Source organism: Megalops cyprinoides, chromosome 1 (assembly GCF_013368585.1).
Source record: "Megalops cyprinoides isolate fMegCyp1 chromosome 1, fMegCyp1.pri, whole genome shotgun sequence".
Classification (NCBI taxonomy): domain Eukaryota; kingdom Metazoa; phylum Chordata; class Actinopteri; order Elopiformes; family Megalopidae; genus Megalops; species Megalops cyprinoides.
The window spans coordinates 20,847,080-20,872,619 of NC_050583.1; the positions used below are offsets into that span (position 1 = coordinate 20,847,080).

General features: G+C 39.1%; 1 protein-coding gene across 4 annotated transcripts in view; it reads left to right on the top strand.

Annotated features, from left to right (window-relative positions):
- The window catches only part of ca10a (carbonic anhydrase Xa), a 157,396-nt gene that overhangs the window by 113,657 nt on the left and 18,199 nt on the right, over positions 1 to 25,540 (top strand). For all 4 annotated transcript variants that reach the window (XM_036540371.1, XM_036540400.1, XM_036540390.1 and 1 more), the window contains exon 5: positions 25,324 to 25,509. In XM_036540371.1, coding sequence (XP_036396264.1) covers positions 25,324 to 25,509 — 186 coding nt within the window. The remainder of the gene's footprint in view (positions 1 to 25,323; positions 25,510 to 25,540) is intronic.

Below are 25,540 nucleotides of genomic sequence, written 5' to 3' on the forward strand. Positions count from 1 at the left end.
AAATTTGAAACGCTCAAAGATTTCACCAAAAAGGAGTTTCTGATTCGGAGTCTGAATGGCGGGTGATCAATCAAGTGAGACCGAGAGAAAGACGGATTGTGTGTTCACGCTTGGCAGAGGATGCGGCTGAGCCTTTCTCTGCTGTCTCATGCAAAATGGGCCCAGACGAGCATTGTCTTCATTCTGGAGGCCAAGATCTTACTGTATACAGGCAGGGGTTTTGTGCAGACATTGAGAGAGAGCCCACCTTAGAAGTAGGCGCGGACATTGCTGTCACGATGCTTTTTTATTTGCTGTTTGTTTTCAAGAGCCATTCATTTGCTACTTAACTGCTTTACTCTGCTCCTCAAAGCGGTCTAGGCCACTCAAGCATCTCAGCCGCACAACGATGCTGTTAACGTCCCTCTCCGCGTTTGACAGTTGACTGATGTCTGCCTGTCAATCTTATCCCCTTTGACACACCTGGCAGGGGAGGGTAATGGAGTGCTTTTCAAAATACTCGATCTCCGCTGTGCTCAGTCACGCCTGTTCCGACAGACCGGAAAGAAGTACATCAAATTGATCATCTTATTCTGAGGAGCTCCTCGAGCTGCGTCCGTGTGTCACGGGCTCAGAGGTCACGAGGCATCCCATCAACTTCCTGCTGTGAGACCCATCATTAGAGAATGACAACGGTGCACCATGTGTGTCTGCAGGTGACGTGATAGGTGAGAGGATGTCACCACAGGAGGGGGAGGAGGGGGGATGGGTTGAACATCTAATTATTTTCTACAGTGGTTCCTCTCGGGTGAGAGTATGGGGAGCCTCTGTCCCACTGCCTCAGATTAGTATTCTCCTGCCCTCCTAATGCCCCCCTGCTGGTGTATGTGTGCGTGCTACTCTGCAAACACAACATAATTGAGCCTTGTTCAGTACATACCATTTACAGGCTGTTCCTCCACCAGCTCCACATCCATCACATGCATTGTGCATCTTCCTCTAACCTGCAGACGTATGCTAATGGCTAATGGAGACAAGCGGTGGAGGAATGTTAGTGCGGAACATTATGGATTTAACACAACCTAATTAGGAACTGAAAATGGTCAGAGTTAATAATTTATCAGATGCTAAATTAAGTCTTTATTCCCTGTTGTCAGTTGCTGCTGAAAGTAGAGATGGTTGGAGAATTAGGTTTGGGTGCCAACACTGTGGATCTTGTAAATGCACAAAATCATTATTCAGTCCAAACTTAAATTTTAATTGATACAGTTTGCAGTGCAAATTCATTTTTCTCCATGCAGCTACAGATAAGTGCTTTTTTTTGTTATTTTGTTTTGTTTTGGTTTTTTTCTGGACAGTTTTCAGTAATTTTTCCCTTTTTTCTGACAAAATGTTCCTATTTCCTCGATAGCAATAGTTTGGTATATAGTAATTAATAATTGGTACAAAAGCAGACCGATTAAATGTTTTCATTATCTGGGAAATGCATGTTTTGACACAAAATTGCTTTTGAGTGCTGATAACAGTAATCCCCTAAAACAGACATTTCTAAATGCCAGAAACATCTTTGCTCGTTACCAGAAGTGCAAAATACATTAAAAGTTTGAAATTTTCTGGTAATGACATCAAAGGTGAATAGGTTCCCTCTATCTCCAATCCTCTCCAGGGACTTCTCTCTAATGTTTTTTTTTTTTTCTGTAACTATAACCAGAAAAGCTTTTTTAGCATGGATGGAGTCCAACAAATGCCTCCCGCTCAAAGAGCTTCACAGCTCATTTACAGTAAACCTGAGTGATAAGGAATAAAAAAAAAAAATCGATGGGGAGCGAACATCGGGAGTTGTCAATGGATTAAATCGGCAAGATTAATAAAAACAGACATGAAAGCATTTTCTCACACTCCCATTTGATGTTCCAGCTTTTACAGCCAAACACTTACAAATCAGAGGATGTATGATATTTAGAAAAGAAAAGAAGGATCAGAAGAGAGAGATAAAAAAAGGGAGTGCCAGATTCGGGTTGTGGTAAATGGATTTGACGGATGTGGAAGTGGGTAACTGTGTTATTTCTCTTTCTGCGCGATGTGATAGATTAGAGGCGTGATGGCCCTTTCCCCGCCCCCATTCCCCCTGAGGTAGGAGTGAAATTGCAGCTCTGCGTGTTCTATCGACACCTTCATGTAAAATTCAGCAGAGCTGGCTTCCCCTTGGCAGCCTTTCTCTGTTAGAATGGACGTGTCCGCCCTCATCACTGCCGGTGACTGCCATGGGAAAGGTAGTTGCCATAACCACTTTGCAGTCTCCCCTCCTGTCCCACCCAAACAGGGCTGAGGCTGTAGCCAAGTATTGGCGGCAACACCAGCCCTTCCAGAGGATCTCAAAGATTTACAAATATATGTGATCACTCACAAGCAGAGGTTTTGGGAACTATCAAGAGGTGCGTACCTTCAGTCTCCCATCACAAGATACTGAAAGAGACAGCACTCCATGAGTCTGGTGTTGTTATTTTACAGATCTTGGCATTAAAACGGGGTCTGTTTGAGTGTTTAAGCCTCTGAAAATTATTTTCTTCAGTACGACCATAAGGAACACTGGAAGCTGAGGTGTATCTGGCTCTCTATGTTTATCAATCTCAGTACTCCCCCTGCTGGCTGGCTGTGAGAATAAAGAGAAAGAATGTCCACAAAATCAATCAAGTTCCTTAATTCTCAAGATGCGTTTCACTCAACCTCAGGAGAATGCAACGTATTGCATAATCGATAAACAATCATAAAAAGGTTTGATGTAGAAATGTTTTTTGGATAGGTTGTACATCCCCAGGGTGTGTAAAATTGTAAAACAGTGCAAAATTCAATCATACTCACATCAATCCTGTTAAACAATATCCAAGATCTGATAATAATTAATTGTGCTATTAATTAATCAAATCCATCAACAGTTGAGCATTAATTCACATGAATATAAATATAGTGAAAATAAGTAACATTACATATCAGATTCATTTCAACAATGATTTGTAGCCTCCCCTTTCTATACCATGCCGATATGAGACAAGATACAGTTAGTGTCCCAAGTATCCAGGTCCAAATGCGGTTTGAAACAGCTGGGGGGTTTCTGAAACATCCAGATATGAGCAAACTAACAGCTGCATTTCTGCCTCTACCGTCTCCAGGAGACAGAGTGAAGTGGCGAGCTCAAAGTCCCCAGTGTTTCAGTTCTGCTTTTTATCCACCTTTTTTTCTCTTTTGAAATGTACTTCCCCTTCATCAAGCCATTATGAAGAGAAAACTCTGCTAAAAGCAGCATGTGTCGGGCAGATGGGGACGCAGCAGGTAGGTAAACGCTGATATTGCCTTGATGAGCGCTTATATGAAACAAGGGTCAGAGCTGAGATGGGTGCAGAAGAATATACAACTAAGACAAGACAACTGCTTTCCAAAGTCCAGGGAATTGAAATGATTCATCTCTCACTGTGTGTACCTCCATTGACTAATTTGCCAACCGACAGTTTTGCATTGCAATTATGGTTGAGATCTGCCTTAGTAGCAAAATGCTTTTCTTAGTTCTTGAGTGGCATAAACAACCAAGTACCCTAGTTAGCACAGCATCATCCACTTATGGTTTTTGTGTGTTTTATACCTGGGGTTGAGTCACCTTCAGAATTAGTACTACCAAAATTGACAACCATATGCTGCATAAAGCTGCCCATACTGGTAAACCATGCCCTCAGCTGTACACAGCTACCTACCCCCATAACCCTCATCTGTCCATACATGCCTGCCCACGCTATCCCATCGAACTCTGATTGTTCAAACAAACTAAGACTCAGGCTATATCACCATCAGCATTTCTGTGCTTTGACATTTCGTTGACTTTTATCTCCAAGATACATTTGTTCGCTCTATTGTGAGATGTGCCCAGTTGTAAATGATGTTACTTTTGTTGTACTCTGGCATAGAAACACTCCTTATTCTATAACTCTTACTACTAAAATAAGTATTGTAGTTGTTATCATTGTTATTACTGCTGTGATTGTATTCCCATTATTTCTATAAATTTTAAATCGATTTGTTACTTATTTAATTGACTGTCATAATCATATATACCATACTGCGTGCTCAGTCATAGGCAGGGGAAAAATATTCTTTAGGAATATTTCAGTATACAGGAAACAACTCTCTCTCTCTGGAGGGAAAATCCCAGAAGGGGAAACATGCAGGCGATTGGTATGCAGGGTGGTTTTTTTTGTTTGTTTGTTTTTTTTTTCGTAGGTCCAATGGCCAGGAATTATGCTTATGGCAGCTCACTGCCCTCTCACTATCTCTGTGTACTATGTAGGAAGGAGGCTTCTTCTCCTGGAGTCTGACAGAGCTGCTGGATGAAAAGCTTTTCTTTCCTTCTGTTCTCTTCTGGTTCCACCACAGACACGGTGCCCTGTCTATGTCCCTTTTTTCCTTCTGATGCAAGTGTGTGGGTGGGCTGGCTCTGTAAAGTACAACCAGCATGCTACAGTGTTACAAATCAAACACAGGCGTAATGTGCGCTGGACGGCACTGCTCCTATGAATGTGCCTTTTGTGCTCACACCAGTAGTTTTCGATTATCGAGGGTTTTCTGCAGTACAACACTGTGTGTACACTTAGGCTCACTATATATCGAATAACTGTTCACTTTTACATTTGTGCTGTTATAGTAGCAGCCAGGAAGGAAGTTTCAAGGAGCATGATGCGCACTTGTTTCGTGACCACTGACTACAACAGCAATAGAGTTCTAACAGGGGTTGGCATTTGACATTGCACAGTACCCACAGCTCAACAGGCAATACAAAGTGAGGAATCCAGGAAGTCAATGAAAAAAGGAAAGTAAGATGTGGCTCTGTTTCAGTGTGCTTGCATGGTGCACACCGCATTTGTTCTGAGGAGCAGAAGTCCTGGCCCCTTGGACTAGTCAGCAGTCCCCGCTCTGGTTGAGTCACCCGGCAGCCAGGCAGCTGTCTCTGCCTCACAAGCCCAGCTGTCACTCTAATCTTTTCAACTCCCAACTTTCCGACTTCATCAGGCTGGTGTGGAAAGCTCCGTTGACAAACAGGGTATGTTTTGCAGCTTACAGAAAGCACCAGCTTGCTGACGACTATCTGTTTCATTAACATGGATTTGCACAACTGTTAGGAGAGAGGTAAAAGTATTCCTGTTGATTTTTACTGCTGCTTAGAATGATCTTCTCTCACATTTTTGTGTTATTTCCAGCAGATTTAGAGGTTCTTAACTGTATTTTGATCAGTAGTAAAATGAGCAGGATACTCTTTCTACCCAGATATGTCCTCACATCATCCTCAGGCAGGGGCAAATAATGTATGAAATGTCAGTTCCAATGATGATCTGATAGGGTTCAAGGTGACCCTTCAGAGAGCTGTATGATTTGCAGGACAATCCTGGAGTAATGTCAGAAAACTTACTCATTTAACAGAGACCATTACGTGCATGAAATAAAGCTGAATCGGGCACCATATCAAATATGACATATTTAAAATAAATTTTATATGGCCAGCCCACATTTCAGATTCCTTTTTGTAAACCCTCGCTTTTGACAATATTCATTTAAGAGAAAAAAAGAATACATATGCATATATTCATGCACACACAACCCAAAGTCTGTATTTCAGCAAGGATATTACAACAGATTTCATGGTAATAGTGTGTTGAACAGTATGTGTTTGCATACCATGGGATCCATGTATCAACAGCTAGATATGCTGAAACAGTCAGTTAGGACTACTCATAGCCACAGTACTTTTAAACATTTATTTTATTTACATACCTCTGTGCGTTCAGTTTGTCTGTGATATCTCATTGCTGCTCTGGCTTTAAAAAAAAAAACGTCTGGTTCAGGCTTCATTTTGACCTTCTCTGCTACCCTGCTGTGTTGTATTCTTCTCATTATTTTGTGTTACCTAGCAGTGCTTCCTCTCAGAACAATGTTGTTTCATCTGAATCCCTCATGAAGGTCCTTTTTTGATTCTCTGTGTCGTGCGTCAGTGCTGTAATCTCCTAGGCTTGAGACCATCCAGTAGATAGAGCAATCACTACATCATAGGAAATGAGCTTTTTGTTTGTTTACTTCTCTTTTTTTTAGAGAAGGTGACAATTAGACTGTTTTTTAAGAGGCTGTTCTTCAGGGAATTGAAAGGAGAAATTGCATAATCAGAGGGAGGGAAGGCAGGGCTGAAGCTAAAATCTCCTAATCTCTGCTCAATCTTTTACTGTAATTATGCATCTGATGCGCAGATGAGGATGGTTTCCTTTTTGATGATTTAATCCCTATAAAATGATTCATCACTCGCTGACTTTTTAAAGGTGGCCAGTAAGGCCTGGGATGATATTTTGACATATCTCAGCGCATGACTACAGATGCAGATTCCACATGCTTTTCACCTGCAAACTCAATCAGTTGTGATTGGTTCTTGAATAGTGCCTTTTATGAGGAATGGTGAAATTGTGTCATGTGATGAGGCAGTTACTAATACCATACGTCCTTCAAAATATGCAAAAGAAATGGTTAGGCCTTTGAGTAGAAAATTGCAATATTCGGTTCAAGAGATGGAAAATATAAACTATTACAAACAGTGAATTAACTATTCATTCTTTGGACCATTGTTAAGATATAAAAATATCATTTGGATAAAGTGGTACAATTTAAAGGCAGTGTATGGACATGGCGTGATGAACAAATATCACCCAAAGCAAATTATAGTTTATCCACTAAAATATATATGTCACCCTCACAACTACATCAATGAAGTGGAGTAATAAATCCAGTTGAGCCAGGTAGAAGTTTAGTTAAAGCCATGGCAGACAATGGACTTGCCCAATCACCGTTACATTACACATTGTACACATCAACAGCTTTGGTGAAGCCTGTTCTTGTTTAGGAAAATGTATCCCTACCATCACGTTGTTGTGTCGACTAGCATTTTTTTCAGTCCTTTGCCTATTGTCAAATTCAAATAGCTCAATTAGCCCATCAATATTGTCAGTTGAGACTGTTTGAGTATTTGCCACTCTTCATCCATTCATGTAATCACTAGGTAGCTAAGGCTATGAATCCAATTAATCTTTATCTTAATGATGATGATAGTTGTGATAGTGATAAGGATTATTATTCATAGCAGTAGTAGAAGTTTGACATCATTTTAGAAACTGTATCCTGGTTTTTAGAGGGTAGCTACACCTGAGGCACTGGGAAGTCAGGTAACGAAACAGACCTATTTTGCATCATTATGTTCTGACAGTGGCAGCAAGGGATGCAAGATGCTCATTACTACAGCATACTCTTGCTCTTCCCCTTCAATAATCTTTGTCCACTTCTGCAAGGTTGCTAAATGTCATATGCACTCACCGTGAAATTGCAATTAAAATAAAATAGGTGAAAAAAAGGCTCTTAACCTTTATACAGCATAATAAGATTATGCACACAGAAGAAGACATTAAAAATGGATGAAGAGTTACTACAAAGTATGTTGTCAGCTATTGTGAAGATACTTGTAAACTTTTGTGGGCAACAACAAAAAAAAACATTAAACCAGCATGTGGACTTTCCTAAAACAATCAGCAGAAGACTGGATTCCCCTCGAGTGAAAGTCCCTTAGAAGTGACTAGACAGGGGGCCCCCTCTTAGCAGGTGTATATACTTCATTTAACCTTTATTTGACCCAAGACAGAAAGCAAGATCTAATAGATCATTTAACGTGATGGCCAAGGGGCACAAACCAGTCAGCCATGGGGGATGATTTGGTGGCGATATTGAGAAAACCTTGTCCCACAATTTTGCCAGGGCACCAGGGTTATCACCCCTGCTCTAAGCTAAGATTGTCATGATCTCATTAATTGTGGAGAAACGAGGAGTGATTCCAGTGATTATCTGTGCTGGAGAGTTCAGGGGCCTGGGGTAAATGGACTTGGAAGTGCCCTGCTGGTGCTCCCATCTCATCTCATTACATCACACCGCATCATAGCATGGCCAAATAGCTTGTGGGTGTTCGTCTGTCAAGGGTGTTTTCACACAAACAATGTGTTGCGGTTCATTTCTTGCTGAGGCACGCTTCAAGCCAAGGCAGTTCACACCCTGTCCCCGTAGCTTCACATACGCCTTTCTGTGCGACTAAGTGTCTGTGAATGCTAAATTATTGTTGCATATTTTGTATTGCAAAAAAAGAAATCACACGTTGTAAAATGCTAAACCATCCATATTCAAGCATGTAAAAGTAAATTGTTTCTGCTCTTACCAGAAAAAGCAAAGAGTCGGATAAGACTCTCAACAGAAAGCAGTGAAATGGATAAATTGAAATGGAACCAACTGTTGTGAAATTGGAGTGTAATGTTTCATTGCAAAGATCCGACACGTACTTCCAAAACGGCTTACTTTGGAAAGACTAAGACAGAACGAACCAGAGAATAATTCATTTTTATAGGTCTTGTTTATTTTTTTTTGTGGCACTTTATTTTGAATCTAGCTGTGTGTCGTGCGCATAGAACCTGGAATTACAAAGAGATCTTAGTGAGGAAGAGGGCATAAACAGGCAGAGTCATTGCTGTGACAGGCTGCTTTATCTTTTGAAAAAGAACGTTGGATGATTAAGAGGGGAGGCTGAAGAAAATGCAGTGTCTCACAGCGTTCAAATGCGATGCACTTTTGCATCCTCAGAAACTTCAATTGCCCAGGTTGGCCAAGCAGAAACATTAAACCTCAGATGTCTCCTTTTCACCAGCTCCCCATGGAAAATACATTGTGTAAATGTATTCGCGTATGACACAGCCATGAACATCTCCATGTTAACATTTTACACAACCTGAGAAAAAGTCTACATTGATATTTAGACTATGATGCCACATTTTCCAAAAAAAATGGCACCTTGCCATGATTACATGGTGGATCAGATTCATAAAATTAAGGCAAAGTGATGTTGTGGTGTTGTGGTCATACCTACTTTAATAAACACAGTCTTTTTGTTCTTAAAAATCCCAATACCCTGATGCTTTGAAAAAGCATCAGTCATAAAAGTGTTTCAGTTTTAAAGCTATAATTGGCCTGAGAAACTTGAATGGTAAAAATGTTTCCAAGGATACAGGGTGCCATTGCACGTGTAAATGCCAGTATGCTCACAATGCATCGTAACAGCATGTTGATCAAATGAAGTGCTACCCATAATTCATACACAACAAAGTGAGTCATCTTATGGCTTGTGTAATTCATCTTTTTATCTTTATTAATCACCACCATCACAACCTTTCTTTCTCTTGTGTTACATGGGATAAATCATACTTTTAAACAAGGGATGGAATTAACTACTATTAGAGGGTATTAATTAATTAACCCATTTCAAGCATTAAAGGTTTAGCTGATGAATCGAAAGAGAATTCACACTAACTTGTCTTCAAATATACAATGGTAGTTTGTCAATAACGTAATGATGAAAATATTGTTCTGTAGGAGAATGGAAGGAGTTCTGGCTACATCATTTGAAAACCTCTTACGTTACCCCTACTTTTGTATCAAAAGAAGGAAAGTACAGACCCATTGTCAGTTTAATCTTGACATTAATGTATGCTTTTTATCTGTTTAAAAATGTCCAGCCAGACATAAACAGCTACCCAAATACCCAGATGTTTAGTAATACCCACAAAAGAAGCTCTTTTTAAATAAAAATGCACACAGTAGTCACACACGTAAGAAATTCATGTCATTTCTGCCATTGACCCCTCCAGGTCTGTTTCAACAGAAGTCATTCTACACCACATTAGTATGTCAGTCAGACATTTGAATTACAACTACTTTTAGTTCTTCCTGAAACAAAAAAAAAAAAAAACAAAGTCCTGGGTCACTGAATGTTTTGTGTCGATGCAATCATGTAACACCTACCTCCTCAGATACGTTTTCATCCATCCATACCATTTCTGTGGGATGTACACGTTCTATGCATGTCAGAATGCCCTTCAAAATGATTTATCATAATATTGGTTTGCAGAGTAGGATACCATGTTTTAAAAGGCTCAGAGATTTATCTCTCTCTGGTGCTCATTGGAACATGTTGCTGCAAAGGTTATACAGCAAAGGTTATGTCAATATGTTATGTTTTTTGTTTTTTGGTATGCTATTTCTTTAAGACGTGTCATTTGTCAGACAATTGAACTGAGTAATTTCTACAACACAATTAGAGGAGGAACTTAATCATTTGACTGCAGCCTTTTAGTTGCGAGTCAATGGACATATGATATCTACCATATGAAATAATATGACACTGATGCTTGTTGAAGAGTTCTGCAGAGAGAAAATAGTATCAACACTGACCTTGCAATTAAACAATAAGTAGACCAGTTCAGATCAATGAGAGGAAATTGCGCAGATGACATTTGACTGTTTGATAGCACTTGCTAAATGATGTATGGCATTGTTAAATCAATTTGGTTTTGAAATTGCACAGTAATCATGAAGGTAGATAATAATGGATTTTTCTATTATTTGTCAAAATAATAAATAAAATAATACAAATTATAAGGCATAGAATTAATCCGGCTGCATCCTTTCAGAATGAAAGTGTAATAATACAGTAAAATATGGTAACATTACAATTTTGAGATGCAATCACCTAATATTTAATATCAAAATATGTGCAACACCTTTGAGTATGATCACCAACAAAAAAAGAAGACTGTTTCAGGTAGAAAATGTGTAACCTTTTTGTGCAGTAGTTTATGCTTGAAAGTTTTTACAGTAAAAGAATGCACATGACATAAAAGGACAGCTTACTGTGCCCCATCTAGGTTTCCTTGATAGGTTAAGAAGAGAAAATCAAAACAGTGTATGGTTACCTTGCTTTAGTGTACCGTTAAATTCAACTCTTTTGTCCTGTATTAATTAATTATGCTTTTGTAGTGGAATTTCAACAGGCTGAATAAAATATGCAGAGGAAGGCACAGGAATGAACTGTAAAATCACTTGATAGCTAATTAATGTGATATGCCCTGGAGCAGGAGAGGGGCTGTGAGCTGCTCGGAGTGCTCGAGGCCAAATCGCAAATCTCCAACAGGCTCATATTGAGCAGAAGAGCTGCATTCACGGACAGGGTGTTCCCAGGGCATTGCATTAATGGAGGATTACAGAGGCAACTCCATGCCCAGCTCCACTTAGGAGCAAACTCTACATTTAACTATTAGTGCTCATCAAAGTCAATGCTTGTTTCGCATTAGACTGGAGACTACTGTCTCTGAAGCCTTTATTGTGAAATAGTTGCTCATGAGATGCCTGTATTTAGTTTCTATGCATTAACCTTTTTTGGAATCATGTTAAAAACTTACCAACCCACTCCTGAATATAATCCCTGTACTGGCAGCTGTTTTTGTTAAGGAGGGTTGTGTTTATAGCCCACTGGGAACTTCCAATTTCAAATTGGATTTGTGCTTTGTAATTAGCGAGAGAGGTTTGAAAGTTTTGAAGAAAAGAAAACTTTGTTGTGTCACCTCACCAAAACATCGGCCAGGGTAAGCAGTAATGAAGCATTCCTGCAAAAGCAAGGCTGTTATCTGGAACAATTCTGTCCAAAGAATAAGCAGTGTAGACTAAGGAGAGCAATATATTTCAGCAATGTTGCAGAGTGGTGAGGCAGCTGGGCTTATGACCTAAAGGTTTGCTATGATTCTCCAGTGATACACAGTCTCTTTACCCCTAAGAAAGAAAATACTGAGCTGTTTAAGTGTACAAAAGATACAAGGGAAGTTAAGTCATGCCAGATAAGAGTGTCTGCTATGCAAATAAATAATGTAATATAGTTTTACTGTCTGTTGCAACAATACCAACTGAAGCAATCTCAAAGTCAAAATCTCTTTTGATTTTGAAGAGAATCCAAGCTGTTCCACATTTAAGTCTCTTTAAAGATTAATTAGATAGTAGATGAAAGAATATGTAAAAAATGTGTTTCTTATTCCATTTTATCAATTCTAAGTTTGTAAAAAGTGAGCTGAAAGTACAAAACTCAAAGTTCCACCTTGAAAACGAGGTTAGAGAAACAGTTCCAAATGCTTATACAGCATGTTTCAGTCTGAATAAACCAACTTCTTGCTATCTAGAGGTAGAGGCCTAAACATTGATCTGCATATTAACATGGACACTGCATTTTAATGTGACCAACCTTTTTTAGATTATGGTAATGATGTATAGCTACTGTATAGAAGAGAGGTAGTTGACAGATAACTGACATTAACTATCTTATCATTTTGCTGTGTTCCTGAGTGCACCTATTGCATTAAGGTAGGAAACTGTAGGCCAGTTCATTTAACTTGCATTTCTTGTAAGATTTTGGACTCTATCATTAAGTAATGTAACATCAGGAAAACATGTCAACATGTTTATTGCAGTGTGCAGGTGTTTAAGAAAGTACCATATGAGTGATGCAGAGAAGTGAGATCAGTAGGAATTAAAGGAGTAATCTCAAATTGGGTTAAAAATTACCTTCAGGGTAAAATACAAAGAGTGACGATAAGAGGGACCACATCTGAGCAAAGTGTTATGGCAAATGGTTTCTTTTCTGGACTTCTGTTGTTCCTTATTTTTGTAACTTATCTCAATAAAGACAAGCAGGGAATATCAGTAAATTCACAAATGACACAAAACGCAGGAGTAAAACAAACCCCTTGCAACATTCCATAAGAAGATTTGAGCAGAATTAAGATTTGGCAAAGATCTCTGGTAAATTAAATTTAACATTGACAAGTATAAATGTGGGCAATAACATATTGAGAACGAATTATTTTATGGAAGGCACTATATTACAGTTTATGGAATATGAAAAAGACTTTGTAATAGTCCTAATGGATCTAGACATTGTGCCAAAGCAGTAAAAATACAAACATGTAGCAAATCAGAGGAGATCATATTAACGTCATTAACCTCATGTTTCTGCCTTCTTCAGACTAAACTTCTTCTGTGTCCAGTTCTTGGTACCACCCTACAAGAGAAAAATTACCGTTCATGAAAAAAAAACACAGATTATATAATAAATATTCAAATATTGAAGTCATAAAGGCAGACTTAACACTCTTCGTCTATTCAGCCTCTGCAGCAAAGTCCCACCTCAGTCTGTGGTGGGATTTGATTGGGGGTTTTACATTTTTAAAAGGGATTTTCTGATTTAAACACTCTCAAGCTGTCCATCAGCAGCTGCAAGATTAATATCAATTAGGAACTAGGACTTCGCACTGAACAAGTCTGTTTCATGTGCTCAGTCAAATGTCATATCAAAGCTAGTTTTACGCCAATGGCATGGCGCACCTGAGAGTGGGCCATGTTTACTTCTCAGGGATGACAGAGATTCAGGACAGAGACTGATCTTACCATGACAACCATGCTAACATCAGTGCTAACGCCCTTAGAAGTGATATTCCCTTTTGCTTTCATATCAAGATGTCACATATTACAGGATATGGGTGCGAATGAACATTATGTATGTCATCTCAAGACTAGAAAAGAACGCAAATATTGGTACATACCGTGAGTGTTGGGATATACACCACTCCTTCCATTCTGTATGTGCTCTGCCCCTCTGTCTGCCCTCCGCTCCAACTCTTGATGCAGTCATATCCACTGCACTCAGATTAAAACTCCACGTCGGGGAAACTTGTGATGCATTAGAGCCTTGAGGTTTTTTTCAGGTGCTGTTTTCCTTTCTCGTCCCTTTCATTCCTGCCACGTCCACGTGGTTAACTCCTGGGTGAATCACACGTTAACCGGGGGATTGTTGAAATACCACATGTTGTCGAAAGCAGTGCAAGGATTATCACTTGCCTGTCCGAGTGGGAGAGAAATCCTGATGCCATCTCTGCTCCTCCTAAAATCAATCTTGTGGGCACACAGGGTGCTGCATATTGATAAGGTTCAGGTACCTGTTCTAAAATATAGCAGAGAAAACAGTCAGTTTTTAAAGTTACGAGAGGCCACTGAAAACTAAATATATTGAATATGAAGAAATGTTTGTGAGTAGGCTTGTGAGGGCATACATTGCTTGAAGCAGCGGTTTTAGGTATGTTAAACTGCAGAGTCCTTCACTTAAAATAACCTCAATAGTCAATGTTGATACTGAGTATATCATGCACAGGCATCTGATCACCTGACTGGTATAGTATGTGATTTAGAGCCATTCATATCCAGGTTGTAACTGTCTCACCCCCCACACACCATAGAGTTTACATCTGATCCCACGTGAGCTCATACCACCAGCAGTGCTACCAATCATTGCAGCATTATGCCAGCAGATATTGTTTGAGAAATTTTTCTACAGCATCACAACCTTGGCTTGCCAGTAGCCTTTCAGTTTCTCACAAGATTCTACATTCCACGATATTGACTACAAACTACAAATAGGACAGGTGTTTTTTTGTTTTCTATTACAGAAAATTCTGTTTTGTTTTCAGTTTCTATGCTCCATGTATGTCTAAGGTTCACTCGTGGTGCAATATCAGGATCTGCACGTCTTTAATCTCCTCCATTGCCCACTCATTATTCCTTATTCAAACGCTAAATCCATAATCCTGTACAATGCAGAAGAACAGTATCGAAAAGAAACATGTACTGTCTTCTTCATGGGTTAAGAATCAGTTATCCAATGGATTTTCTAGTGTGATTTTCATGCATTTTGAGTTGCGAAACATGAAAATGATTTTTCCATCTTCAGTTTGCTGCATATTATCTGGTCTTGTCTATGTCTGCCAAAGCCTTTTCCCCACTATCTATGCATACAGATTCTGTAGAACAGTGGGCATGTTGTCCATGCATACATCTTAGTCTGAAGGCTATAGACTGGATTACTTGATGGGACTAGATTAATCAGAATGACATCAAGAAAAACCTCTGAGCATCAAGCTGCAAAGTAGTGTCTAGTGTCTGGTGCATTTGTGCCCCATTATGAAAGCTAAACAGTGTTTGACTCCAAATCCAGCGCGTGACAGTGGCGTCTCCCAGGCGACCGGCCTGTCAGCAGCAGCACAGCATGCGTACAGAAGGGAGTGGACAGGAACATCTGGCTTGTGGTTGGCAGCAAACCTGGCATGTGCTGCGGAGATCTGTGTAGCTCAAGCCAAAACACGCTTTACATTAGAGTTGGAGCCCAGCCAGCAATGCAAGCTGCTTCTGGGTCCTCAAAGTCACTCACATGTGTCACACTGTGTGTTTAGCACATGCAGTAAATGCATGCATTCACATATGCAGCGACACATACATACATACCCCCACCCCCCACGCACACACACACACACACACACACACACACACATACACATCTGTTGAGCTCTGACACCTCCTTGAGTTTCTGATTAATTGGCTCTTATTGTATTGCTGATATAGCATTGGGGCATTCAGAGCCATAGAGCGAGACATGCAGTGGATGTAGCTGGATGCAGTTTCCAACAGTCACCCCAAGTAAAGCCTCAAACTGTGACTAAATGAAGCAGTGAATTCTAATATAAGATAGCAGGTCAGAGCCTTATCACAGGAACATGATGACATTGAAGGTTATAGGTGTGTTCTCAAGAACAAATAGTGATGAAAAGATTTCACATTGCTTTCCCAGAGGCTTCTCTGTGATGTTCACTCTCATCCTGATGCTGGTGTCTGCCTTCTTTGTATAAAACTACAAAGCATAAGAGAAGGTGTGGACTAGAAGGTATGAATCCTAAATTTCACCCTTAGCACTGCTTGTGAGATTGGCACTTAATTATCTGTATTAAAATTACACACAGTCAGTGTGGTGCAACCAGATTAGCATCACTGCTATCTACTGTATCTCAAAGGGAATATGGATTGCGTGGTGGTTTCTCAGACATTGATTTGAGACTAATTCACAGGGTGGTTCAATCGGTTCAAAGCCCCCTTTACTCCCTTTACTCATATCCAGAAGAAGGCATTGATGTTTTATTTCACAAAGAATAAGACCCCCAGATACTGAAAGTGCATGCATTAGGCTGAGGTTCATCTTGTGGAAGTGGACATGTGAACCAGAGAGCCTTATTGATGCACCATTTAGGTATATACTGTAAGCACTTAGATGAAAGCACTTAATGAATGAATAAGTAAATGTGGAATAGCATTACTTCCTGACAGCCCCCCCCCCCCCCCCCCTTATTTTAAAGACGTTTTAGAAAAACAGAAATTCTCTGATAGATTATAAATTTTGCACTGTTAGTTGATTGATTGGAAGTCGTATGTTAATTACGAAATATTTAACATATTAAATCCGCACAAGTTTGTTCAAAACATTTTTTGTCAACTTTGCTTTTGCTTTAGTTCATTTATCAGTAAGAACAATCAGCTAATTGCTACAGCCTTACTCTTAAACCCACTGTCACTACTAGTCACCCACACCCTAATCAATGTTAAACCCACTTTCAGTGCCATTCATCTATATACTGATGCTACATACCACTGTCAGAATCAGGCCATCACACATTGATCAGTTTTAATCCCACTGTCAATAGCAGTGATCTACACATTAATCAATGCTAGTATGCGGGACATTGATCAGCCCTGCAAGCTTTAATCACATCAGTTCCCTTCATTATGAATACTCCTTCTCCTTTATTTATAGCACCTCTAGCTATACGGCAATCACACAGCACCCAGCCCAGCCTTTACACTCAAAGTTTGCTACCGGAAACCACTGTCCAGTTTGCATGCCATACTCCTGAACAACAAAGATTTAATTGTTTCTTTCTTTTGCTGTCAATCTCTCTATTTCTTTATGTGTACAGCTACCTCAGAATACGTCTGCCAAAAAAGACAAAGAAAGCTTAAGTGGCTTCAAATTGTTGTGAGTTTTTTTTTCTGTTTCCCTGTCTAATCCCCCTTGGATTGCTGCACAACTCAACACCCCACAAGAAAAACTCCTGCCTGGAAAAGAGCCTCGGGCCAAGGATCGAGCCTTCCCTTGAAGAGTCCCCAGTGCATCTGCCTTCACTGGAAGCAGAAAATAAATAAATTAAATTAAAAAAATAATAAAACGAAACTGCCCAAGAGTGGAGGGAGACACGTTTTCCCCTCTGCTTTTCTTTAAAGCACTTCACAAAGGGGAGATCTGTGAAGGCCTCTCATTTTCCAGAACAGCTATGTTTGCAAAGAAAATGTGATGTCATGGTAAAGGAATGTAGGATGTGACATGTATCATGAGGATGTAGTAGGATGTTAACATTGTTTGCAAGTTGATAGCGTAAGGGAGGTGTATGTCAGTATAATGAGTGCTCACTTGTCTTTACAGTCAGGTGAAGATGGAGAGCTGGGTCAAAGGCCCAAATGCACTGAAATGCATCATTGCAAGAAACATATCTACATTCAGGGTCACAGAGAGGCTATTAGCATATGCAATTAGTGACTTTGTCAGTCTACCTACACATGAGTTTGTTGATTGCTCAGGCAGTTCTGAAGGTATAATGAAGTGTACCTGCAGACATTATTCCCCAATGTGACTGGAAAGTCAGATTAAATAATCAATCAGGGAGATTGTAGGCCAGCTTCAGTGGGCAGATTGCACCAGAGGAACAGTCTTCTTTGCCTGTGTTTATAATCTTCGAGGTGCCGCTTTGTGTTGTCAAACCACAGGAAAATGTGTTTCTGCTGGCTGGAACTCAGTGGTAGCTGACGAGACAAGGGCTTTACAGAGCACCCCTGCTACTGAAATTTAATAAGGACGGTGGATCGTAACAAGTAACAGAGTTCACACTGGAAAATATACAGTATCTGGGTTTTCACATACCAATTTAATTTAGTCACGTTTCTTCTTTGGCCTTTCTTGCTGTGGTGTAGTTAAGTGTTAATTGGTCAGCTGTGATAGTGTACTATTCAGGCTAATGTATTTCATTGGCAGGCCAATGACATAGCGTGAACAGATGGTATTTGGGAGGTGTTCAAGTGCACCTTGAAGGTACTTGTGCAGGGCTGGTACTTCTTGCGTTCTTGGTCACATTATGTTGCTGTAACATTATGTTGAGGGATGATAAGCTTCAGACAGCCTCCCAATTATAGAGTGATTTACCCAAAAAGGTGCTATTCACTACTGTAGCAGTATCTGGTATGATTAGCCAACAAGGAACCCACATTGTTTAAACATCCAAGGAATTTTGGAACTGTGAAATCAAGTCATTGATTAAATCTTTGTGCCCTCAATGTATGATCATAATATTTACAAAAATGTAATATTTTATAGAAATCAAGATAGAAACTTTTCATATATTTAAGAAAGCATGCAGTTAAATTGCAGTTAAATTGTTCTTTCATACCAGAAGGATTCAGCAAATCTATATAGCTAAGAATGTATAAATTCATAGGTTTTGTGAAATCAAAACTTTTTATTAGTTTTTTAATTAGATTGTATTAAATAACAGCACAGCTATTTGTGCATCTGTCACTAGAGTTGAGAATCAGAAGAAAACAGGCTGAATGTATTTCACTTACTGTGTATTCCTAAGCTTGTATATTTGCACTCATTAGTATTTGCTGAGTACAGTGCATGTGAATCATTCAAAATAGTAATAGGTCTTGAGGACGGGCTTTGTCCATGAATTAAAAGTTGTTGGTTTTTTCTGTGTGAAGTTGCAGTAGACAGTGGATTCCCATAGCTATTTTGATTCCATTCACACCATCATTGTTATCAAATATTTATAAGGTTACCTGTCATTCCTCAAAGCTTCTTTTCCTTTTTTGTCTTTTCTGCCCCCAGGTAAGCAAGACTTTGTCAAAAACTCAAGACTCCTGTTCTCACTCTTTAGTGGGTGCTAGGTTCTCGATGCACTGCGCACATCAAACCCAAGCCTGTCATGTTTTCAGTGACCTCCCAGCTATTTGGCGAAACTGCACACTCAATGCATTTTTCTCGCTGACACCCTTGTAAATTGCTGTAAAATAAAATATGCTGAGATATTTGCACAAACTGATCAAACATATGCCAGAAATGTAGCATTTGATTATCACTAAATATTTAGAAGTGCAAGTGAAGCTAGTGGGAAAAACTAAGATGTTAGACAAAAATATTCAACAGCAGGCATCCTAAAAAATCACCAAGCGAGAGACTGCTGGAACTTGGCAGAGGTTTTTAATTGCGTGGGAGAGAGCTTGCTGGTCTTGTGGATGATGAATGTCATCCTGGTTATGGTTCTGCTCATTCTTACAAACAGATTGAAAAGTTTATTCACATCTTGCTGGAGTTGTGCACTGCAAATAAAACAAAACATTGGTAATTGTTTAGTTTAAGTTGAAACAAGTTCTCTTGTCTACTTGCTCTTTTTTTCTTTTTACAACACTTACAATACAAAATGGTAAGCTTTTAATGGCTATAGCAGTTTTCAGATCAGCAAGGAGGCTGTTGTTTGACACAAGACGGTGGTGTTATACCAGCAGAGGCTCAGGAAAAGTGAATCTGTCTGACAGTTTTCTGCTCTTCCCACTACTTTTCTTCGTTTCCTGGGTTTATTTTGTTTCTTTTGTGCTGGTTTGCTGTAGATTTCTGTGGAAAGTGTTAAATGTTGAACGAAAATATGAAAAATATATTGTGAAAATATATTGTGTATCAACAGATGCCAGTGTGTGTTGCTGTTTTTATACTTAGAAGTATATTCAAGTTTCATTATATTTAAAAAGTGTTGACAGACAACATGATTAAGCTAATATGAGCTTGACCATTGCCTGAATTATTTTGTTATATCTTTGAATTTAACAGAAAAGGTAGAGGCCAATAATGCAGAAAAGACTGTCCAAGGTCTGCAAGTTAAGGTTGGATGGTACATTCAGTGTGAACATGGTGTACCTTCTGTGACTGAAGCCTGAATACCTTTGCTAAAAAAAACATAGTTTGTCAAAATTGTCATAGGCTTGAATTCTGAAGTCATAATCCCCTTTCAAAAGAAAGTTTTGATTTTATTCCAGAATAAAACAACACAAACTCACTAAATGAGTTATGAAAAAAAACATAGGCCTCCTTTTTTACCTCAGTTCACTGAAGCACAATGGTGATTTAATCATTTAAAGGATTTGGGCATTTTTAACTAAATGAAACAAGGCAGGATTTTCCTCTTGCAGCCATGTGTATTCCATCATGTAGAGTAAGCTGCTTTAATACCATGTTCAGGAGCCATTTCAGCTGCCGCCAATTTAGAAAATTACTCAGAAGAGACTGCATTGTACTTTGTGTTCTGCAAGAACTGGCAGCCCTTAGGCCATGTTTAAATGTGCAGGTTGGATAATACCACCCTTCACCTGCTACTGCACATTATGCTGTTTTACACAGAATATGGGGTTGCTAGCCCTCATCAAAATCCATTGCTAAACATTGTAAATTAAGGGCAATGCTTCCATTGGCATTAATGACAATATCACCACTTAGCGATACAAATGGAAGGCACGATTCCGCTAATATTCTCAAAGGGGACGGAGGTGTATTCTGTGAGTGAGTGTGTGAATGTTGGTCTCATTCAGCTGTAAGCTTCTTGTGGGTTTTCAGCCACTGTACTGTGAGCTTAACTGTGAGTTCCTTGTCAGTTTGCTAATTGCTCATATGCTGTGTCCCATCATCTCTTAGGGAGATGAGTGCATTATGGAGGCAGAGGCAGATGGGCAAACAGTCCCTTGCTTGTGGCACATTCAGCCAGTGATCTAAGGCCCAGTGTATTTCAGACTGACTTTATCACTCCGTCAGTTCCTAAAGGACCTTCTTAGAGGCATAATGGTTTTTCAGCAGAACAGTGACGGCCCCAGTTGAAGATTCACACATATTTCCTGGTAGGGCTTGTCATTACATTGCTTATTTCTTATGATCATTATTTTTTAGTGTATTTATCTATATATTACTTTAAACAGAAATTTAAAAACATTGAACAGTTTTTGGCATTGAATGGCAATGTAGTAGTGTTCTAACAAACAGGTTATGCACTGCTAGAAATTAATCTGCCTATTCACAGTGCACATCCAGTCATTTTTGTTTCTTTTTATTCATTGAGCTATGCATCCAAAACATCTGGTGTTTTATTCATCAGCATCACTGCTTCCTCACACTAATGAAAAACACAAATCTTGTCATTGAATCAAATGCATTATAGTTTTACCTTGATTCAGTGCTCTCTGCATGATGCCAGAACACTATTAAAACCATTCATGATTGCTAAAATCAGGGCACCTGCAGGGAATTTTTAACAAACCAATTTTGCTGATGACCTTGCAGTGAATTATAATCACTTGCTGATGTCTTGGGCTGTGGGTGGATTGCATTTTCAACACATCTTTGTTTAATAACAGTGCACCTATATATGTACATTGGGATAGCAAACAGCATCAGTAATAACCCCACAATATATGTCTGTGATTCCACAATTACACTACACTGGATACATTCCGAGGTTGTTCCCAATATCAAAATCTTTAATTCTCCCAGCACCAAAAAGGACACATTTTGAGTTGTTAATTTGGAATTGCTGAGCACATTGCTGTGGGAATCTCTAGTTATAAACCTTCAAAGCCAAACTGATTTGATCATACTGAATTGCTCCTACCATTTGATTTACAATATTCATGTTTGGTGAAGTTAAAGCTTGCTGATGCCATGATCTGCCCTCAGTATCCTGCTTAGCAACAAGAACCTGATTGCAAATACAGTATTCCACTTGACTATTGGGGAAAAAAGCCAATTCTGTTTAATGATGAGATACTGTCATGTAATCAGGTAGAATATTGGAAATTGTAGCTTACAAGCATTTTCCCGTTGAAGCTGCGTGCCAAGAATGTTTCATTTTCCAATGGCTTATTAATTTTTATGCTTTGATACGGGTTCCAGTCACACTTACCAGTGCAAAACACACTGAAATTATGGAATATGTTATGTGTTTTGTGTAATTGTAAAAAGGTACATGTTTTATCCTGTGATAAAGTGAGGAGAGGAGAAAAAGCAAAATAATACAGCCTTGGTGTACCACACAGACATTAAATTCACACTTCAATGAGTGATCCTTGTGAAGGTCTGCTCTTCAGTATAGACTAATGGGTCTAACAGGAACCACTCTCTATGTGCAATAGGCCTGTCTGCACTGCTATGACTCCTACAAGGTCCAGCTGTCCTGTGCTGAAAGGAAAAATGTCAATTCCCATCCTCCACCATCCATCCAACATACAAAAGTGTGAGTGCAGATCAAACAGCAACTGCTTGGTAGGGACACCATTTTTTCCAATTCAATTATGCACTCCCTTTTCATTTTTTTTGTTTGTTTGTTTTTTTTTGTTGTTGAAAATGTTGGGTGTAAATTGATGTTTTTACAGGCACAAATATATATTAAACCAGGCTGATGGTCTGTAAACATCATATGAAGCACCTGATGTGAGTCTGAGTACAAGTGTGTTTCCCACCAGCATGATGTCTTTTAAACCCAAGCAGAATCCCATGTGGGCATAATGTTTTTCAGACCTGAGTGAGCATTAAATATGAATGGGTCTCAGTAGTAATTAGAATTGTTGTCACAGCCATGCAGGGTGTATATAAAATTGCCATGTCAAGAAATTAAAGTGTAGCAAAGCATTCACTCTCAGATTTTTCTGTGTGTTAATAAAGATATTCACTAAGATGAAGAGATAAAAGCTCTTCTTAATATTAAGGTGGAAGTTCACATTTTCTGCATATGAAATGGAGGACTAATGCAGAAATGTGCTATCTGAACCACACTGCAATATACTGATAACTACCATAACTGTTCTCCAAAGAAATGGGGAGTGACCCTTGTGAGATGTGGCTTCAATATCTGCAGTACTGTTGAAATTTATGCAAGTAAAAGTACTGTTACTTGAGAAATGTAATAACAAAGAAAGAATGTTAGTGACTAGAAGTAAAACTACCTGGTAGGGGTCCCAAGTGTCTCAGTCAGCAAGACATTTGTTTTGAGCGCAGGGGCGCAAATTCGAAGCCAGGTGTGTCATTTGCTGGCAGTGACTGTGATCCCACAGTGATGGAGCAACTGTCTTGGTTCTGGAAGGCTATGAGTAGGTACATATTAAATATGCTGCTAGTTAGCGAATCATTTCTCTATGACAATGTCAGTAGCAATCTAATAAACTGTAATTAACTATGACAGCTAAACTATGACTAGCTACAACAGTAGTAGTTGTTTATCTGGCCAACTCTTTATGCAGCTATACTAACAACCAGCTTCCACAACTTAATAAGTTAAACTATCACACCACATGCTGTAAACTAATGAAGCTAATGTAGATAATTGGCTTAAAAAGTAAAATGTAACTAGCTAGCTAACAGTATTCATTCACCAGTGCAAGTGGAGAAACTTTTAAAAGTATTCATTGTTGATCAAAATTCATAGCTATGTCCCAGTTATCCTAAACACTGCTGTAATCCAGACAAAAGAGGAAATTTTGTTAGAGCAGCTAAGAGAAAGGTATGATGATTGGTCCCAATAAAAAGAAATGGTTACCTAGTTTGTTGTTGCCATTAAGTGTACTCATTCATTTTAGATTTAGTTGCCTCACTTACCCTGTAATTAAACATCAGTCTATGATTTTTATCTTGCTCTTTTCCATGCCTTCCCAAACTGACACACAGCATGTTACAATACTGTATTATACTATGTATACTGTACTGTATACATGTGTGTATATTATGTGTATGACTAAGAGCATTTAAAAATACAAAAACATACTATATTAATATATTTTAATATACAAGTGATAACATGAATCTTTCATAATTTGTTTTAATTTGCAGCTGTTATTCAGGAATATAACAGCAGTTGCATAACATTGCATTTATGGGAAAATAGGAATTAACTGCTGAGAATTAAGTTTAAAACAGGCTTTCAAAAGGAACATTGGAAAGGAAAGAATTGTGTTTTAAAATTGGGCCCCAACTGTGCTGGACTTTGTGCAGGTCCTATTGTGGTTTTAAACTGCAATCTATACCGTCTAAACTCACTCAGACTGGAATCTCTGGTCTCACCTCTATTTCCTCTGCATACAGTTATGCTGTCCTACACATCACACCATGACATTTGTGTGATTTACATCAACACAATGACAATCAGGCAATAGTTTTAAAATTCAATTTTTAATCATCTTTTCTGTACAAATAAAATTAAATTCACCTTAGTCTATCATCAGTATGTAGTGAAACCAAGCATAAGATTTAAATGAGTGTCTGTTCATTAAGTAGGCCTATATCGAGAACTTTCTTTCTTTAGTTTTTTGTTTTTCCCCTTTGTTCCATGCTACTAATTAGATTTTCCTGCATTTAAAAGACGCATATGTGAAAGCTAAGACATTCCAGCTGCAGTCTACATCTGTCTTATGAATAATGAGTGATGGCTCTTTCAAGGCTTTCACATTTGGCTTCCTTTCGTGGGGTAGCCAGTACCCTAAGGTAACTCCACACATTGGTAATCCTATAAATGCTGCTACACACTCTTTGCTCTACCTTTTTTGCCTTTGGTACCAGATCTCTCTCTCACCCTCCCCTTCTCTCTCTCTTTCTCTCTCTCTCTCTCCTTACACTCTCTCTATCCCCTTTCAAATCATTGATTTTTCAGAGGTTCTATAAAATATTTACGATGTGTGGGCAGAGTTCTTTCTCTGGGAATTTGGAGGGGAAAATCATTTTGAAGGCAAGTGGTAAAAGGGAAAAGAGAAAGAGAAAAAAGAAAGAGAAAGATCGGAGCCTTGGAAGTCTCACTCGAGCTGTGTTCAGAATATCAATGTTTCACTTTGAAACTACTCCTGAATATTAATAAATAAACATATACAATGATAAAGATCATTATACAGGGCTTATGTATTGCTGCATTTCCTCCTCATAGTCTCAGATCCTATCAATTTTCTGCTAATTCTGCCTGTCTGTAACTTTGAAAATCCTCTTCTGTTTTTTCATCATTATGACTAAACCCTGTCTATTCTGTCTATACACAGGCCTCACTTTTGAAAAGAGCGTGGTCTCTGAACTTATATTTTATTTAATCATTGACCTCAACTACCGCTCAGTGAATCACTCAAAAGTTGGGTTCTTGATGGCACCTATTGAAAAACTCATTGACTGATGATTGATTGATCGATCATATTTACTGTACAAAAGCCAGTTAATCTCCGCTTCTTTGTTGGGCTGTATTGTAACCTGCTCATTTCCTGCTGAAGGAAAAAAAGTATTACAATAGCATTAGCATTGGCTGTCTCCCTCTGTCTCGTTGTCATATGTGATTTGAATCAATCCCAATGTGTCGCTGTGACTTTATTGTATTGTCAGAGGGATCAGTTCATCTCGCCCGTTTCCTGTTTGTCTCACAGGTGGGAGGGACCATGTACAACACCGGCCGCCATGTGTCCCTGCGTCTGGATAAGGAACACTTGGTGAACATTTCGGGCGGGCCCATGACCTACAGCCACCGACTAGAGGAGATCCGGTTACACTTTGGCAGCGAGGATGGCCAGGGCTCTGAGCACCTCCTCAATGGGCAGGCTTTCTCCGGGGAGGTGAGCATAGCTTAAACACAACTGTTTTCAG